The sequence below is a fragment of the Montipora foliosa genome, chromosome 7 (genome assembly GCF_036669935.1).
Source record: "Montipora foliosa isolate CH-2021 chromosome 7, ASM3666993v2, whole genome shotgun sequence".
Taxonomy (NCBI): domain Eukaryota; kingdom Metazoa; phylum Cnidaria; class Anthozoa; order Scleractinia; family Acroporidae; genus Montipora; species Montipora foliosa.
Window position 1 is genome coordinate 15,284,104 of NC_090875.1, and position 20,000 is coordinate 15,304,103.

A 20,000-nucleotide genomic window follows, 5' to 3' on the forward strand; every position below is an offset into this window, starting at 1 on the left:
TGCCATAATTTGACCTGCGTTAACAAATAAAGGATGTATGTATGTATGTTTTTGGCAGAGGTTAATTGTTTGCAATGCGATCGCTTCCGTTGCCGTTAACAACGGGTCGCAAATTTGACACTTTTATCGCATTATCACATTACGCGTTGATCGCTAATCCGATTATTCCTAAAAATCTAAAAATATTCGTGCCTCATCAGTTTTCGGTCGAATTTATGTCCAAGAAAGCAGATAAATTGCAAAAAATTTTAGTTTTGCATCCAAAAATTCGTAATCAACGCTGAAATGACCAACCAAATTTTGCCTGGAAAACATATTTTACTTTTATTTTTCTTAAATTTTTTCGTTCAACTTTCGCTTTCATAAAATGATTCAGTTGTCTGTAAATAAGGAGGGGGACATTGGGGTGTATTAGAAACCGCAAAACCGCAAAAAAATTCTGTCAAAACCGAAAACCGCATACAAAACCGTCAAAAAACCGATACACATGTACAATGGTGATAAGTGCGGCATACAGAGCAAACTACGCTAACAATTTATTTCATCAAAGTATTTGTCATGGACTTGTCTAAAGCCTCCATATCTTTTAGTATCTGCTAAAATCATAGGCTTTATTTCTGCCGCTCTCTCGAGCCCGGACTTTGTGGGCTCATTTTCCGTAAAGCAGCTGGTAATGGAGCCAAGTTAACTTAGGAGAATTTGCACACAAGTCCTCTCTAAAATTTCAATTTTGCAATCGCAAAAAGCTATAGCTCTGGAAACCTCCAATAAAACTCTCTAATTGAACATTTCTATTTGATAACTAAGACCTGACAGTTTGGAGATTCGAATGGAATGTTTAATCTTGGTTTAAAACATGCGATTGCATTGAGGAAGCTAACCGGTACTGTTTGTTCTTTGTTTTACATGGCAGCAGGAACTTGCTCAAAGGTTAAATGTGGTAATAAACAGATACTTACTTAAAACAGGAGTCGAATATTGAACCTCACCGCCTCCGGGGTGGTGGGGCTCCCATATAAAAAGGCGAGGGATGCTCGTCAAAAATTTTACATTAAACCCTTAAAGGAGACCAATCTGGGCGTGGTCCAGGCGTTTTTTCACCCCTAAAAGAGACCGTATTTCTCATAACACAGAAAAATAAAAAATACAGCGACTTTTAATGATGGCAAAGACATTATCATCTAATACTTTCACCTGCGTGAAGAAATATAAAAGTGTAAATATACACTTTTATATTTCTTCGCGCGTATCCCTAAGGAGATTTTCACGGCTACATATGATTTTGTTTTGCCCAAAACACCCTAAGTGAGACCAACATCCGAAATGTACACCCCTACGCGAGACGACGAGCATCCCTCCCCTTTATATATGGGAGTCCTTCCCCACCCGGGCACCGCCCTTCCATGTCGCGACGTTGCACCAAAGAGACAATTCGTCGATGTCCCTAATTTATCTTGCTGGCCCTGGGAATTGTTGTCATCTGCACTGACTTCGTCACTACATTTATTAAATTCTTGCTGGCCTCTATCAGAGTCACTAGCTTCTCACTCATTTCATGCTCGGTCAGATCTTCATTGGGTCCTTCATCTTCATCCACTCCGCACCAACTCGGGCGACATTCGACACGCGTGATCCCCTACCGTGACATTTAGTTTGTCACGCATTCCTCTCAATAACTTTGGCGTTTCGCGGCTATAGAGTGTTTTCATGTGACGTCTCCGGGAATTGAGCTCTATTATCACTTAAACGTTTTCTTTTGTTTCGGAGGAAAAACAAGGTTACTGATCACGTGAGTGAAAACAGGCATCTTGTACCCTATGGGACCTTGCATTCTATTTATCAAGCCCTCATTTCAACTATTGCAATATTGTTTGGGGAAACTGTGGAGTAACTTTGCAGGACAAACTACAAAACAGAGCTCGAGCAGCCCGTGTCTTGTCCTACTCTAACTATGACGCTCCTGTCAACAATTTATTTGAACTCTTAAGATGGAAATCCCTAGTCTCTTAAAGGTAAATTGAAAGAGCAACAATGGTATTTAAGTCCCTACAGGGACTGGCACCTGAGTATCTCTGCTCGAAAATTGTCCATCGCGATTCTGGTTACCACTGTGAATAAGGTAAATGTTCCGCAACCGCGCACAAACTACTACAAAAAACACCTTTAGCTATTTAGTGGCGCAGTTTTGTGGAACAGTTGGCCATTAGAGCTAAGGAAAGCAGACTGATTAAAGAGGTTATCTAAGCCATTATTCTAAACACGGCATTCATGGAAAGCAGCCTATATTGTATGATATTGAGTAAGATAGTTAATGGAGTTTACATAGTTCTGTCTATAAATTTTTAAATGTGCATATTTTTTTTTTATATTGCTGATGAATTGCACCGTGGTTAAATAAAGATTAAAGAAATAAATAACACTCTATTCGAGATCAATTGCCGCTCAAATCTAAGAAAAACCGGAAACCAAATAGGACAAAATAGAAAAACCCAAAAAGCACATCGGATAACAAAACCGAAAATCCGCTCGTATGTTTTACGAAAACCAAAAACCAGATGCTAAAAAACGAAAAACCCGCAAACCGAAATTAACACCAAAACCGTAAAACCGAAGTCTTTTGGCACAAAAACCGATCCAAAAAATAGCCAAAACCGCAAAAGCGAAAATCCCAATGTCCCCCTCAATAAGTTATATGCTGTTGGAAAGCTTATTTTCTTAGCTTTAAAATGATGTATTTTTTTCCCCTTAACTTTAAATATTTTTTGAGAAAAAAAACATTTTTTGGCGATGGCTAATTTACCGCGGTTTTAGCCCGCGTAGCAAGCGTTCCTATTCGACGGAAGAGCTTCGAAACGATTTTCCGCAAACTGGCCGCGCGAAAGTTGGGGCAAGAGACTGAGGGAACGCTTTCAAGAAGACCCCCTATTTTTGAAAAACCCGTTCGCCCACGAACGGGGGCTTCTGATTGGTGCGGCATCGTCACAATGATTGACAGGTGACAAATTCTGGAGCAAAATATTTCTTCTAAGTTCTAGCGTGACAAAGGCAATGGTGGAAGATGTGGAAGGTTTTGAATCGTGTGTCAAAGCTGAGCGAATCGGGTCTCGGGTTTTACATTGAAAAGGGAACAAGAGCTGTCAATGCGCCATCTCTTTAACTGTTTAGATGTAATGGCCGTTTTGCCAACAGGATTCGGAAATTAATTTTTCAGATGTTTGTCATGTTGTGCGGAGTGCGAAACAAAAGAACTTAAAACGAAGAACAGGCTTCTCGAGTATCATAGTGATTTCTCCATTTCAAAGCATCATACACGATCAAGTAAGTGGTTGAAGTAAATTCTATAGGAATGACAGCCTGTGATTTAAATGAAAATCTGGACTGCTTGGACGATATCCATCAAGGGAACTTCAATAATATTTACGTGTCAGCTGAAGCCGCTATGGCGTTTCCGTAATTCACTAAAAGCAAAAGATTCGATCGTTATTTAACAAAACGTTAACAGCGCTTATTGTCGACGAAAAGGTTTGGACTGAACTGAAGTAAGCTTTTCGTTCGCTTGCGAAAGATACTTTATTTACGCAGGATGAATTAATAAAATGCCTGCAAACTATCAGAATCCACATGTTTCAGGATCAAGGAAATTCGTCAAATTCTCTGCTTACCTTGAGTCCTATATCATGGATTGAGACAAGATGAAGACAACTACGCATCCTGTTAAATCTTCTCGTATTGTGAGAAGAAAGCGGCTCCTTTGTACAGTCATGCGCTTTTTTAACGCACTTTTACTTGCGCGCTATTTCATCTACGATTTCGTGACGATTTGATCAAAAACGTACTGTGGATTATCAAGCTAGCGTGGAGGTTTGCCTGTAATTTCCAGGAGATTTAGTACGATCCATTTCGTCAACCATTCTGCACCAAGAAATAGCCAGAAAGTCGCACTGAAATCGTCGCTAGTTTAAAACTTAAACGTCTTGAATGGTTTCATGGTCAGCTTTGCTGGAGATTTGCATTAACGGCCTTACTACCCATCGAACTCTGTACGAGTTATGTTTCTAAATTTCGTATTTTTAATACGAGCGCACGGATTGCTTACAAGTTCTGAAAATTGGCTGTTGTTTTCGATAACTTCTATACCAACCACTCTGCAAATATCAGCTAGAATTTGTCCGTAAGTTTCTTTTCGATGGTTTAAACAAATTCTCGGAAGAAACATAACCAGTCGTACCCTGGTGAGAACCTGCCGTTACAATTTAACTTTAAAATGAGCGTTGATCGCTCGGTGTTTCCTCGTTGCCTCGGTTTATTTTGACGGAAGTCAACATGTGTTAACATGGTTATCTGTTATTGGCTGATTTGTTAATAAGACGTCAATCAGCGTGTGTCAAGTCAACCATTAAAAGGTGGGCGTTTTTCAAAAATAAGGGGTCTTCTTGCAAGCGTTCCCTCAGTCTCTTGTCCCAACTTTCGCGCGGTCAGTTTGGGGAAAATCGTCTCGAAGCTCTTCCGTCGAACAGGAACGCTTGCTACGCAGGCTACCGCGGTTTTCTCGCTGTTGGGAATGTAGGAAAAAGAGTTAATAGGCCGGTAGCCAGGTTTTTAACCTCAGAAAAGGATCTGTTTCATGGTACGAACGTGTGAGGACCTGTGAGCCAGAGGGCCTCTCTGCTGGTATGACTTCTGGGTGACCCCTTAATAACTTCTTACTAACCGAGCGCGAGGGCCGTACTGGGGAATATTGGCCCGAGGTCGTGGCAGTACGGACCGAGCGCAGCGAGGTCCGTACAAAAACGACCGAGGGCCAATATTCCCCAGTACGGCTCGAGCTAGCTCGGTTAGTAAGTAGTTTATTATATGGTTTTTTAATTACCTTTTGCTTTGTTTTTGCAAGCCCGTAATCGGCCGGTGGGCATTACAGGAGAATAATGCCCTACAATTCAGTCACAATTAGCCAATCAGAGCACGCGTTATATCGCAAACACAAGCCATATAATAAATGGTCTTAATGACCCCCCAACTTGAAAAAAAATGCCTGGAACGCTGCACGTACCACAGGACACCCAGTGTACCCTCACGGAGGGTCTAGTTTTTCGGAGAACGGACGGTTGTACACAGGCTAAAGAATTTGTTATTCGACCAATTCTTTCCTGCGAAATAGCTAAGTACGATCGTGTACTACCTATGGGATCCAACTTTGATATCAGCGTTAACATTTTTATGCTGTTATCTTTTCACTAATGCTTTGCCACAAACGAGCTAAAAATAGCTATTATCAACAGTCGAGTGTTACAAGAGTTCTCGACGGTCGCTCTCGATTATGGCTCAGTCGATCGTTTGCCAACGTTATATAATGTAACGTTTGGCTGCCTAATTTACTCATGTTGATTTAATTAAAGACATGTTCCTCAAAGTTTAGAATTATTCTTGGTTCGACAAACCTGCAAGTAGATGTAAACTCTGACATTTATTTTGATTCAACCTTCCAAAATCATCGATTTAATTATCAACCTGGCAAGCTTCATGATTTTCTCGTAAGAGTATAAAAATTAATATTTGATCTTGTCAAGAACCTTTTCCTAAATATTGTACTTCGACATCCATCCTTCTCTCTGTGTGATATTTTACCAAAGTCTACGCACTACAATACACAAAGTAACTACATGAACTTTCGACTCACTTCAATGAATAAAACGAAGCCAAAGAACCTATAGAACCGACAACAGTAGCATTCAAAGCCACCATTCACAACGATGTTGCAAAGTCGGAGAGGAAATACCCCGTTGATTTCATAATCCAAAACAGTTTCTTCGCTTAATTGTCACTACCACGCTCATCTGCATAATGGCGGCTGGTCATAATGTTATCCCCTCCGCCATAGTTTTTTATTTATTTCTTTACGGTTGTTTAAGTCGCTCTTCATTGTATCTATATACGTCCGTTTTCTGTTCATCTTATGGCCTTGATATTTCTGGAGTTACGAAGATCACTGTTGAAGGAAATTTATATCGTGCAAGTTGCTTGTCGTCGATGCATCGGACCCGCCATCTTGGATTTTCATCTTCATCTTCGACACGATTGCATCGCTACTTCACTTCACGGATATCTTACACTCCGAACTCTGTTTCTACCTTTAACCTTGCACGCGTTCGCTTAACAACTATTGGCGACATCAGTCCAAACCCTGGTCCACCCATCACGTCCTTTACAACAAATCGTCGAGCCGTTCAACATCGAAGCCATTATCATAGCGATCGTTCCAACCTTGTGCAGATCAATCGTGTATCAGATCTCCATTTGAGAACATCGGCCACTCATCTGACTGTGTGCATGCTAAATGCTCGCGCTATTGCAAACAAATCTGCACTGTTTGTCGATTATATCAAGGAATGCAAAGCTGACTTATGTGCAATAACTGAAACTTGGTTGTCGGATAATGACTCCGCTGTTTGTTATGAGATAACTCCACCTTACTACAAACTGTTCCACTGCCCTAGAAGTGATCATAGAGGCGGTGGTACGGCCCTTTTATTTAGGGAAAACATTAATGTTTGCAAGCTTGAATCTGGCTCAAGGCATTCCTTTGAATCTTCTGAGTATCTCGTCTGCACTGGCTCCCTACGCATTCGACTTGTAATTATCTATCGGCCACCGTATTCTGCTAATCATCCTGTAACTGTCAACAGTTTTGTTGATGAATTTTCAGAATACCTGGAATCTGTTATATTATCTAATGATCTCCTCTTTCTAACTGGCGATTTCAACATCCATGTTGATGATCACAACGATCCAGCTGCTTGTCGTTTCTTGGATTTATTGGAGTCAATGTCGTTAACTCAACATGTGGGAACCTACGCATGTATATGGCCATACACTAGATCTGGTAATTACTCGAGAGTCAGATAACCTTATTTGTGGTCGAACCACGCCTGATATCTTATTTTCAGACCATCTAGCACTACTATTCAAATTGAAAACAGCTCGACCACCTCTCAAAGTTGGCCGTGTCTCGTTTAGGAAGCTGCGATCAATTGATAGGGATGCATTTATGGATGAGATTCGTAATAGCGCACTTTTCCAAATGGATACTGATGATCCTGATGAGCTTACTGTGTTATTTGACAATATATTGCGTGTCCTGCTGGATCGTCATGCTCCCGTTAAGCATAAGAATATGACTAGTCGACCATGAGTTCCATGGATGAACGACGAAATTAAATTGGCTAAACGACAAAGGAGGAAAGCTGAAAGGAAATGGACAGCTTCTAAAGCACACATCGATTTACTGTCTTACCGTACTATGAGAAATCGTGTGACGTTTCTGAGTAACAAGGCTCGTAGTGATTATTATACCAACTTCGTAACTGAGAACAGCACAGACCAGAGGAGGTTATTTAGAGCAAGCAAGTCATTGCTAAATTTATCGAAAGGTTCTGGTCTTCCATCATCTACCAATGATTATCAGTTGGCCAATGATTTTGGAAAATTCTTCGCCCAAAAAATTGCTGATATCAGGTCTGATATCAGGTCTGCTAGTACAAACCAGATCTGCCTTCCTGTTAACGCAACTAGTACTGTGACTGCTTCCTGTTTTTCAGAATTTAATCTGTTGTCTGAATCAGAGGTGCTTGATCTAATCACAACTTCGTCTAAGAAGTCCTGCCCTCTTGATCCTATTCCAACCAAGCTTCTTAATGAGTGCGTTAACGAGCTACTGCCTGCAATCACCAAAATAATTAACCTTTTGCTTGATTCTGGTTATTTTCCGCGCAGATGGAAGTGTGCTCTAATGCGGCTGCTGTTGAAAAAGGATGAATTACTCCCTGTCTTTAAGAACTTTCGACCAGTGAGTAATTTGGCATATATTTCAAAGCTAGTTGAGACTGCGGTTACCAAGCAACTACATCATTATTTAAATTGTAGCAATCTGTTGCCAGTGTTCCAATCAGCTTATCGACAAAACCACAGCACAGAAACTGCACTGCTTAAGGTTATGAATGACATCCTCTTGAACATGAACAATCAGCGTGTTACTTTGCTGATTCTGCTTGACTTGAGTGCTGCTTTTGATACAGTTAATCACGACACTATGCTACGTCGACTTGAATACTCTTTTGGTATACAGGGAAAAGCCCTCTCCTGGTTTGCATCTTATTTGTCTGGAAGAACTCAGCGGATAATGATCAATGAGTCACTATCTAAGCCTTTTAAATTAGAATGCGGCGTGCCTCAAGGTTCCTGCCTTGGTCCGCTCTTGTTCACGTTGTACACGAGTGAGCTTTTTGAGATAATTAAACATATCTGCCCATGATTCACTGTTACGCTGATGATTCACAAGTTTACATCTCATTTAGTCCCAACGACAGAGCTGAACAACTTGCTGTGGTGAGGGATATGGAAGACTGCATTACAGACATTCGTTCTTGGATGTTGGATAATGATCTTAAGTTTAATGACAACAAGACTGAATTCCTCATCATTGGTTCATCACAACAGCTGGGAAAGCTAGATAATATCAGTATACGTGTGGTTGACTCAGATATTCATCCCGTGCCACTCGCAAAAAATCTCGGTTGTTGGTTTGATTCCAGGCTGTCCATGGCATCACACATCACAAAAATCTGTGCCTCTTCATTTTATTATATTTATAATATTCGTCGGATCAGAAAGTATCTTTCATGGCAGTCATCTGAGATACTTGTCCATGCATTCATAACAAGTCGCCTTGACTATTGCAATGGTCTTTTATATGGACTACCAGACTGCTTGTTGCATAAACTGCAACGAGTACAGAACGCTTGCGCCAGACTGATTTTTAGAGAACAGAAATTTTGTCATGTGACTCCTCTTATTTATGAATTACACTGGTTGCCGATTAAATATAGAATTGATTTTAAAATACTTTTAACTACTTTTAAGATTCTAAATTTTTTAGCCCCTACTTATTTATCGTCGCTCATTTCTCTTAGGCTCCCATCTAAATACAATCTAAGGAATTCTAGTGATAACCTTTTGCTTAGTTACCCGCGTTTTAAATCTAAAGCTACACAAGGTGATCGTTCTTTTACCTGTGCTGCACCGAAACTGTGGAATGCGTTACCATTTGACATAAGAAGCGCCAGCACAGTTAGTATTTTTAAAGCCAAGCTAAAAACTCACCTTTTCCGTCATGCATTGTTATCATAGTTGTTTTCATTATTGTGAGTTTACTTGTGTAATATTAGCTTTTAAAGTATTGTAAGTTTACTCTTAATTGTAATTTTAGCTTTGTAGCCTTTCTATTTCGTTTTTAATCTTGTCCTGCGCATTTGAACATTTTATGGAATTTACGCATTATAAATGTCCTATTATCATTATTATTATTATTATTATTATTATTATTATTATTATTATTATTATTATTAATATTATTATTATTATTATTATTATTATTACTTTCGCCTTAGTGGAAAAGAGGTACGTTTGGCAGCATGTGAACTGATATCACTCAATCTACTGCTGAGCGGAGTATTTTTATTATTTGTATTTTTATTATTTGTTGCCTTTGTTGTAGTTAAGACAATTTTAGCTTTTGTTTTGATTATAAACAGTGCGATTTGAGAAAATGTTGAGTGCAGTCGCGTGACAGACAACGCGCGGGAATCTGATAGCCTTGAACTTTGGAACCTTTAGTTGATAAAAAATGATAAAAAAGAGACATTAGAACACGAGAAAAAATAGAGTGGGATTTTGTAATCTTAAGCGAGGGAGGGTTTTCGGTGATCAATAAGTAGAAGAAATCAGGATACCGTGTGAGTGTGTTTGTGGTTCAATCTTGGAGTCAATTCCCAACACAAGTGGCACTCCGACAGGACACATAATATTATACTGGGATTAGGCTCGAGCAAGAGCAACGCAAGGATCATTGCGAAGTGATAAAGGAACTCTCCGAGATTTTACAAGCCGAAGATTGCACCTAAACAGAAGGCGATTGCCATGGAGGAATTAATTAAAGAATTTCACGGGAAGATGCTGTCTCTCAAGTTTTCTCTGGGCAAAACCGAAGAAGTAATCGGTTCAAAAAACACAGAAGCGATATCCAGGCACGGGGCGCTATTGATGTCAAAGCTGCAAGCTGTTCACTATGCTTGTCAAATAGGATCAAAATGTCGAAATGTCAATATACATGTTCAAATTTCGATATGTATGCCCAGATCCAAATATAAATGTCGAAATGTCAATATTGATCTCCACTTGCAAATATGTGTCCACAGTTGGCAAAAATATATATCCAAATTGATGAATGGATCTCGTTTTATATTGCCTCGTTTTAATGTATTTTTCGACATATATATCGAGGCTGCAGTGTCGACATATATTTCGGCGAGTGATCTTATGCAAATGAGCTGACCCGTATCCCGAGAAGAACGAAAGCGAGGCTGTACCAATCAAAAACATGGCGGCTCAATGGATTCCAAATGTTGATGTCTTCTTCGAATCTCTTGTCCGTGTGATGCACGGCGCCAGAAGTCAGTTGTCCACTAATGATGTAGATAGCGCAGTATTCTGGTGTCGTCAAATAGGCGAGTAAGAACAAACATTAACGCTATTACTGTCTAGAGTAGCGAAATCAAGGCCCGGTCAAGAACCTTTCATTCGAGATCTGCAGATGTTAACTGCATTCATAAGAAATCTCAGAGACGTACTCGGTTCTCAGACCCTTCGAAGAGAATTTAAGGTTGATGGGCAGGAAGTTTCTCAGACTCTCCTTTCGACTGACCACACAGGTGCGGCGGACAGGCCAAGATATGCGAACTCCGGTTGCTTAATTAACTGTGACAAGAAAATTCTGCCCTTCACACTGTCAAAGAATCTATTGTCGAACGGAAATTCACAGAAGGTGAATCAGAAGAGGAGGTCAATACTTGGACGAAGGAGTTTGATGGATTTCTTAAAGAAGCAGACGAAAAGGGCCTTAACACTAAGACAGCTTGTGGAAAGTTGAGATCGACAAAACGGATTTGCCGCCTGTTACAAAATTCGCCTATTTTAAAGAGCTACTGGAGCCCAAGGTCAGGGCAGACATTGACGGATTACCGCTAACCATAGAAGATTATGAAAAAGCGAAAAACATAATCAAAGAAGAGTATGGCAAAATCAGCGAAATTATCAACACCCACGTAAACAACATTCTTGAGCTCCCCAGTGTGACAAACGCCGATCCTAAGCAAGTGAATTGAATGATTTCTACAAAACATTACTGTTCAACGTCCAGTCGCTGGAAACCCTTGGAAAAATCGAGAGAGTAAACGGAATGACAAGAAGTGTGCTAAATAAACTGAAAGGAATCAAAGCTGATCTGGTTAGGAGACAAGAAAACTGGCAGGACTGAGATTTACCTCGGCTAACACAAGCCCTGAAGAAATGGAGAGACGTAAATCCGACGACTGAAGATAGTACCGTCCCAAACAAGGCTATACCTCCTAAGCGCCCTAACAACAAATTTCGCCTGTACTATGCAGACAACAAAACTCAACGCCAGTGTGTTTATTGCCAAGACACCAGTCACGTCTCGCGGGATTGCTCGCGCGTACCCACGGTAGACGCAAGGAAGAAGATGCTAGCGCAGAAACGAATGTGCTTTAATTGCACAGGGCCCAAACATCATGCGACTGACTGCAAGAGTAGATTGCGTTGCCAAAAGTGTCGACAGAAACATCATACGTCGATTTTTTATGCAAGGTGACCAAGTGTTGACCGCTACCGGGAAAGATGGGCGCCTTGTTTATCCTGTTGTAAACGTAAGCGTGGAAGGAGTACTTTGCCGTGCACTTCTCGATACTGGAGCTGGGAGCTCGTATGCACCAGCTGCACGTCTGGATAAACTTCCCAAGCGCTCTCGTGCCAAAGAAGTTCGTCGAATAGAAATGAGGCTTGGAGCAACTACACGTGAAGTAGAACTTTCCACCATCAAAGTACGCTCGATTGAAGGTAGTGAGGAACTAAGCGTGGATGTTACCAGAGTAGAAAGAGGAGAATTGCTGAGGATCAATAACCCTCACTACCAGAAGATTATCGATTCGTACGCTCATTTAAAGGGAGTAGAGGTGACAGATCACGACCCAAATCCACATCTCCCAGTGCATGTGATATTAGGCGCTAGTGATTATGCAGCGATCAAGACATCCGAGAGGCCTCGCGTTGGGCTTCCTGGGGAACCAGTGGCTGAGAAGACTAAGCTCGCGTGGACTATTATATCAGCGGGAACTGAGATTGACCACACAAATATGCTACTGACCCAAAGAAGTCATGTTGATTACGAAGAGCTATGCCGAATGGATGTCTTAGGGCTTGATGACACCCCAGAACATGATCAGCGCGCAGTCTACGCAGAGTTTCGAGAGCAGTTGATCCGGCACCCAGAAGGCTGGTATGAAACCTCGCTTCCGTGGAAGGGTAACCATCCACCATTGCCGAACAATAAAATAGTGAGTTTACAAAGACTAAGCAACCTCCAGAACATACTTCAACGCTTGGGTGTGACCGGGAGCTATGCAGAAATTATTGAAGACCAGAAGTCCGATGGAATAGTAGAGGTCGCAAGTGATCCACCGCAAGGCAAGGAATTTTACATACCACATAAGCCGGTGATTCGTACGGGAGCTGAAACAACGAAGTTAAGAATCGTGTATGACGCCTCGTCACGTGCGAACCCTAAAGTGCCAAGCCTAAATGATTGCCTATATGCCGGGCCCCCACTTCAAAACCGCCTGTGGAGTGTCGTAATACGGTGTGGTTTCATCCAGTCCGAATCACTGGTGACCTACAACAAGCGTTTCTTCAGGTGCGTATCAAGAAGGAAGAGAGAGATGCTCTCAGGTTTCACTGGCAGACCAGTCAACGTTCTGAAGTAGAAGTGTTGAGATTCACGCCGGCGCTGTTTGGTCTTGTGCCATCTCCCTTTCTCCTTGTGGGAGTGATTGAGTGTCATCTGGAAGCCTGGGAAAGCCACATGCCAGAACTGGTTGCTGAACTGGGTAAAAAGCCTGTACGTCGACGACCTAATCAGTGGGAAACCAACTGTGCGAGAAACGAGAGAACTTAAGAGCGCCTCTCAGCAATTTTCACCTAAGACCGTGCAAGATAAAAAAATCGAAAATTGCCAAACTTTGTCACAATAAAGTACTACCAAAACCATTTTTAGAAAAATATGTTTTAGTTTGTTTCGATAATTATTTTACCTGGACGGCGACTTTTTCGGTATGGGGCCTTGTGAGCGAGTGAAAACGACTCCAAAATGTTGCTTGTTTGAATCGCGATTTTTGAAATAACGAATGAGTAACTTGAAAATCAAAACAACATGGCACAACTAGAGTAATTCCTTCACCCTTTAGCGCTGTTAACGGTACAATATACCAAAACTGGAATTTTTGACCAAATTTTAAAACTTAACCTTTTTTACATTGATTACAGAGTGCCAAATTTGTACGAAATTCGACTGTCAAAAAAGCATCCTGGTACATGGCTTTCTCAAACGGGACGATATTCATCGGAATAAGCAATGTTTCTGCTGCAATTAAATTCAATAAAATTTTTGGGTAAATGAAACGGAGGATTTTTGAGGCCCAATTTCAACATGCTGTTTGTCAACAAAAGTCGACCTTTGACCACCAAAGCGGAGGCGAGGTATATTGAAATCACACACGCTAATCTCGATTTATTCACTGAACAATTCGAGTCTTTAGGTTTACTGGAACTACTGTTGGTAAAATGGAACGTGTCATTGAAATTTAACTGTTTTGGTTTAAGAGTGACATATCCGGTAATTAAAATAACTGACCTAAAAATTTGCAAACTAGTAAGATTCATTCCATTCCATATTTTTACGCAAACAAGTTTCCTTAATTCACTTTCTGAACATACCTGCAAAACAAACAAAGAAAGGTATCCCCCTTTATATAAGTATACGCTGGTTGGATTTTCCTCGAAGCCCTCAAACGACCATCGAACCAGTCGAACGCTTTGTGACCTTCGTGAGTTGTGCCGTGATTGTGTCGTCAGAGCTGTCACGCAAGAGATTAGGACAAAGCACACAGACCAATGGCTTCGTGCGGTTTAATATTCTGAGTTTGCTGGGGAAATTTGTGGCCCAAGTTCTGATAATCCAGCAAACATTCAATGCGTAACAATAGCAAAATGTGATAAGGACACCAAGGCACACTTGAGAAGTTATAAAGTGTCGGATTCTTCTCTGGATACAGAGGCTAGGCTTTTGCTCGCACGTGCAGGTCAGCTTTAACTGAAATCACTTAAATTAAGATATTGAGCAGAAAATCACTTTACGAAATCCGCAGATACTACCTATTACAGACTTAATTTCAAAAGCAGAATACCCGCCCACAAGAAATGGACCCTAAAAACACTGCTGCCGCAGTGCCGCAGTCGTGTATGAGGCAAGGACCTCGGCACTAGCCAGTCTACTCAGCTCAATGTAACCTTAAGTCGACTAAGGCACTGCGGCACCAGCCATTCTGCTCAATTTACTCTATCCGACGTGAACCGCGGGAAACCCACTTTCGTTCACTTCGGCACTGCGGCTAGCGGTAACGCATCTTTCAGGCATTTTTTCGCATCAACTCTCAAATCCTCATGTTCTCTGACCACGTGTTCCTGAATCTACATCATAAGTCGAGAGAAGACTTCAGCGAGTGGTATGCCAAAATGGCGGGCAATTTGCATGCTACTTAAAAAGTCGTAAAAAATTCGGCTCTCGTTTCAATGGAAAAATCCTTTCGCTTAAGTTTATTTTTCAATATGGACTTTCAAAAGGGAAAATTATTTTTTTTTAAGTTATGGGCACTTTAACTGCAATGTTATGATACCATATAAAACACCAATAAATGCTTAACCAGATGCACTCATTAATGAGACGTAATAGGTTACCATGGAAACAAATGAGCCACCAAAAAACACGCTATATATTATCTTTAAACGCGTATATCGCAAAAACGAACTCCGTGATTCCCATTTTTTGTTGCTGGAGAGTAATTGGCACGCTAAGACAAAACTCATTGCAAAGTTTAAGAAAATAGACCATTTCTTTCCTCTTCAAACCCGTTCTGAGTGCGAAGTTTTTGTTATGAAAATTAGTTTTCATTCATATGTAAAGTAGAACTAATTACCATCACAAAAACTTCGCACTTAGACTCGCTTTGAAGAGGAGGCAGACATTAAATCTGAAATGGCCTATTATCTGCAGCAGATTCATAGCCACCTTCACAATTGGGAATTTTATGGTGGTTCTGAATGCTCTTCAGATTTTTTTTAAACTTTGCAGAGTTTCATCTTAGCCTTCTAGTCGCTTTTCAGCAATAAAAAATGGGCGTCACCTTAGTTCGTTTTTGAGATACTAAGTGCTTTAACACAAAATATAGGGCGTTTTTAGATGGTTCTTTTGTTGCCATGGTAATTTATTACGTCACAGTAACATGTGCATCTTGTTAAGCAATTATCGGCTGGTGTTTCATGTGGTACCATAACATTGTCGTTAACTGAAACATTGTTAAAGAGCTAATTAGTCTGTCTAATGAGACATTCCCTCAAAAATGGTTGAAACTGGCTTGAGCCACCTTAACACACACGCGCTAGTTTCTGGATAGTGTATACATCAGTGTTTTTGATACAACGGAATTAGCATGGTTCTGTTCAATAGAATTCTCTAAAACCCGCAGACCACCACACCATGTAAGTCTTGTAGGTTGGAAAATTAGCCAGGATTTATTGTTCGTTAAAGCTCAGAGACAGCGCAATCTATTCAAAAACTAGGTGCAAGTTTCATTCAGAAAATGTGATTGAAATATATTTTCAAGAAAAAATAATGGCGCAAGGTGGCTGTACGGCTGTGAGGGTGTATATATTTCTTATTTTACCAATTTTTCGTCATTAGAAAACTAGGTATAGGGTTACAGATATGTTATTATTATGATGATACTTATGTAATAATATTATATAAATTATACATAATACCAGTATATATTATATAATACATGTTATTATTAAATTTATATACTACTACTAATAATAACATTATTATTATCCATTGAAATGTATGTCAGAAAATAAGCCGGGAGACAGTAGCTTTGTGAGCTCCACTGAAATTCGAGGATTAATAAAGTTATGCATGAATGAATGTATGTATATCGATCGGTTGTTCTATTCATGCAATACTGTATTCCACAGTGGGGTTAGCCCTTACCCGATGCCACAGGAATCAGTACTACTTGGAGTAAGCTTTTGAAGCTTTTGAGACTGAGCAAGGGTTAATCCGCGCTCCCCTTTCACTGCCATGTGTGATGCCCATTCATGTAGGCAGGCGCTATTTTTCTTATTACATCTCCATCGGATTCCAAATCGATCACGATGCCGCAGGCAAATCGTCGTACCCAAAATGATATCGTATATCTCAAAAACACCTTTGAAAGCAATTAATAAGAAAACAATAACCGTTAGGTTTAGGCAGTGATACAATCCGGCTGCGCTGATCAATGTACTCGCTTCAGGGACAACTGGAAAAGTGAGTACAGTATAGGGCCCAGTTCTCGGCCACAAAAAACGTAAACTTGTATTTCTTACCTTGGAATAGCCGTAAGGACTTGAAATTTCAAAGACAACTAGCTTCAGCATTCAGTTTACACATGTAAAGCTATCGACTGCTCAACGCTGTTTTCTCCCGAGTAATAACGAAAATGGAGGCTTCGTTCGTGGGCCCAGTTATCGGCCAGCCGGCCCAGTTCTCGGCCACAAAAGAGTGCGCTCGATTCCTCGGAATAAACAACGCTTTATCACCATTTTTTCTTGTTAAGTCACTAATAAGGCTTGTGTTTGATATTTCGACCACAAAGTATCCTTAAAGAGCTTTGTTTCATGTTAGAAAAGGACGTTTTTGGCATACCTAGTTTTTCTCGTAAATACACTGGCAAGTGAGGCTAAAAAAGGGTTGGGTATTTCAAAACGGGGTCCGGTAAGTCAGAACTCATAATTTTAATTTATAGCTACTGTCGGAACATGCCACCCCATTACAGCTTTACTTTTACAAATGATTTGACAAGAAAACTCCATACAAAACTATGAGCACTTTTTAGTGTTGTCTACGGCCGGCAGGGTGGCCGAGAATAGGCAAATACGCAGAAGTACTAAGGAAATATTGAGGGGTGAATTTAGGTAAAAGAATAAAATAGGGCAGGAAAAGTTTATATTTAACAGAAAGCTTTATCACTCTACGTTCATTATGCCAAGAATTGGCTCATTTGGGCCTCCTATACGGATAAAATACAAACTTGAATTAGACCATGTAATTCGAGTAGCCGTAAACAAACACGTTTTCGTGGAAATCAAATTCACCTACCTTCGTGTCACCACGATTTGCTCACAGTATATAGTAGCTGTAAACTCAAAACTCGGCAGGACGAGATACAAGGAATAAAGCTACCTTTGGAAGCAATTGCTTTTTATTCAGATTCATTTGCGGCGCTAAAAATAAACGTTGAACAAAAAGTGGCCGAGAACTGGGCCCCTTACTGTACTCACAGTCTCGTACAACGATACATGATTCAGATGATTACATGGTCTTATATATCTTGCTTACTCGATTTTCGCAATTGGAGCGATTGCTGAATACCCGTCCACAAAGGAGCGTTTACGTTTGCGACGCTAGCCGCAGTGCCGATAGAGTGAATTGAGCAGAATGGCTGGTGCCGCAGTGCCTTTGTCGACTTAAGGTTAAATTGAGCTGAGTAGACTGGCTAGTGCCGCGGTCCTTGCCTCATACACGACTGCGGCATCAGTGTTTTTAGGGTCCATTTCTTGTGGGCGGGTATTCTGCTTTTGAAATTAAGTCTGTAATAGGTAGTATCTGCGGATTTCGCAAAGTGATTTTCTCCTCAGTTAAAGCTGACCTGCACGTGCGAGCAAAAGCCTAGCCTCTGTATCCAGAGAAGAATCCGACACTTTATAACTTCTCAAGTGTGCCTTGGTGTCCTTATCACATTTTGCTATTGTTACGCATTGAATGTTTGCTGGATTATCAGAACTTGGGCCACAAATTCCCCCAACAAACTCAGAATATTAAACCGCACGAAACCATTGGTCTGTGTGCTTTGTCCTAATCTCTTGCGTGACAGCTCTGACGACACAATCACGGCACAACTCACGAAGGTCACAAAGCGTTCGACTGGTTCGATGGTCGTTTGAGGGCTTCGAGGAAAATCCAACCAGCGTATACTTATATAAAGGGGGATACCTTTCTTTGTTTGTTTTGCAGGTATGTTCAGAAAGTGAATTAAGGAAACTTGTTTGCGTAAAAATATGGAATGGAATGAATCTTACTAGTTTGCAAATTTTTAGGTCAGTTATTTTAATTACCGGATATGTCACTCTTAAACCAAAACAGTTAAATTTCAATGACACGTTCCATTTTACCTACAGTAGTTCCAGTAAACCTAAAGACTCGAATTGTTCAGTGAATAAATCGAGATTAGCGTGTGTGATTTCAATATACCTCGCCTCCGCTTTGGTGGTCAAAGGTCGACTTTTGTTGACAAACAGCATGTTGAAATTGGGCCTCAAAAATCCTCCGTTTCATTTACCCAAAAATTTTATTGAATTTAATTGCAGCAGAAACATTGCTTATTCCGATGAATATCGTCCCGTTTGAGAAAGCCATGTACCAGGATGCTTTTTTGACAGTCGAATTTCGTACAAATTTGACACTCTGTAATCAATGTAAAAAAGGTTAAGTTTTAAAATTTGGTCAAAAATTCCAGTTTTGGTATATTGTACCGTTAACAGCGCTAAAGGGTGAAGGAATTACTCTAGTTGTGCCATGTTGTTTTGATTTTCAAGTTACTCATTCGTTATTTCAAAAATCGCGATTCAAACAAGCAACATTTTGGAGTCGTTTTCACTCGCTCACAAGGCCCCATACCGAAAAAGTCGCCGTCCAGGTAAAAAAATTATAGAAACAAACTAAAACATATTTTTCTAAAAATGGTTTTGGTAGTACGTATACTTTATTGTGACAAAGTTTGGCAATTTTCGATTTTTTTATCTTGCACGGTCTTAGGTGAAAATAGCTGAGAGGCGCTGTTAAAGAGGGAGCTATTTCAATCTTCGCAGACGCCAAGTTCAATTTACACAAGTGGCACTCGAATGTCGCCAAATTAGAAGAACCAGAAGGCCAGGTTGAAGACGGGAGTACGTTTGCTAAACGGCAGCTTGGTTCCCCGAGAACAAAGAACGGAAGTCTCCTTGGACTCCTATGGGACAAACAAGAAGATCAGATCGGGATAGTCATACCTCGAGACGATGAAACTGCATCCAAAAGAGCGTTGTTGCGTAATCTAGGAAGGATCTACGATCCTCTTGGTCTTGTGGCGCCCTTAACTGTCCAAGAAAAGTTCATCTACAGAGATACGGGCAACGCGAAAGTCGCCTGGGATGCACCGCTGCCCCAACAGCTAGCGAGCCAGTGGACACGATGAAATACAGGGTTACCAGCTGAGGTCATGGTAGCAAGAGCGTTAACCTTTGCGCAAGGGCAGATAGAAGAAATATAGCTTCATGCCTTCGGAGACGCAAGTAAGAATGGAGTGTGTGCAACAGTACATGCAGTTGTGAGACAACCATCAGGTGTGAACCAGGAATTGGTGGCTGCTAAAGCTCGACTTGCGAAGCAGGGACTGACCATTCCGCGGTTGGAGCTTGTGTCTGCGCACATGGCAGCGAACCTTATTACCAATGTGAGGAACGCGCTTGTGGGTTTTCCCGTAAAACAGAGTTATGGATGGCAGGACAGCTCAGTGGCTCTCCATTGGGTAAAAGAGGGCGGCGAGTACAAGCAGTTCGTAGAAAACAGAGTGAGGAAAATTTGGCGCCATGTACCCACCAAGGATAACCCAGCAGACTTGGGAGTCGATGACAACAAGTTGTTGAAGCAGGGGCCGAGTTGGCTTAAAGACAAAGATAAG

General features: G+C 40.9%; 2 protein-coding genes and 1 pseudogene across 2 annotated transcripts; all 3 read left to right on the forward strand.

Moving 5' to 3' along the window:
• LOC138010796 (uncharacterized) overlaps positions 1-20,000 on the forward strand; it is a 41,166-nt pseudogene that overhangs the window by 439 nt on the left and 20,727 nt on the right.
• On the forward strand, positions 8,305-9,183 carry LOC138009961 (uncharacterized). The gene has a single exon (XM_068856939.1). The coding sequence runs from the start codon at positions 8,305-8,307 to the stop codon at positions 9,181-9,183; it is 879 nt and encodes a 292-aa protein (XP_068713040.1).
• LOC138009962 (uncharacterized) lies at positions 11,643-19,514 on the forward strand. The gene is made up of 3 exons (XM_068856940.1): positions 11,643-12,594; positions 12,783-13,013; positions 19,150-19,514. The coding sequence occupies exons 1-3, from the start codon at positions 11,643-11,645 to the stop codon at positions 19,512-19,514; spliced, it is 1,548 nt and encodes a 515-aa protein (XP_068713041.1).

What these genes read in the sequence shown, in the direction of transcription:
- LOC138009961 (XM_068856939.1), top strand. Translation starts at nt 8,305, where the DNA reads ATGATTCACTGTTACGCTGATGATTCACAAGTTTACATCTCATTTAGT.
- LOC138009962 (XM_068856940.1), top strand. Translation starts at nt 11,643, where the DNA reads ATGCGACTGACTGCAAGAGTAGATTGCGTTGCCAAAAGTGTCGACAGA. An exon ending in CGCAAGTGATCCACCGCAAG is followed by an intron (nt 12,595 to 12,782) that starts GCAAGGAATTTT and finishes GGTTTCATCCAG; the next exon opens with TCCGAATCACTGGTGACCTA. An exon ending in AGAACTGGTTGCTGAACTGG is followed by an intron (nt 13,014 to 19,149) that starts GTAAAAAGCCTG and finishes CAATCTTCGCAG; the next exon opens with ACGCCAAGTTCAATTTACAC.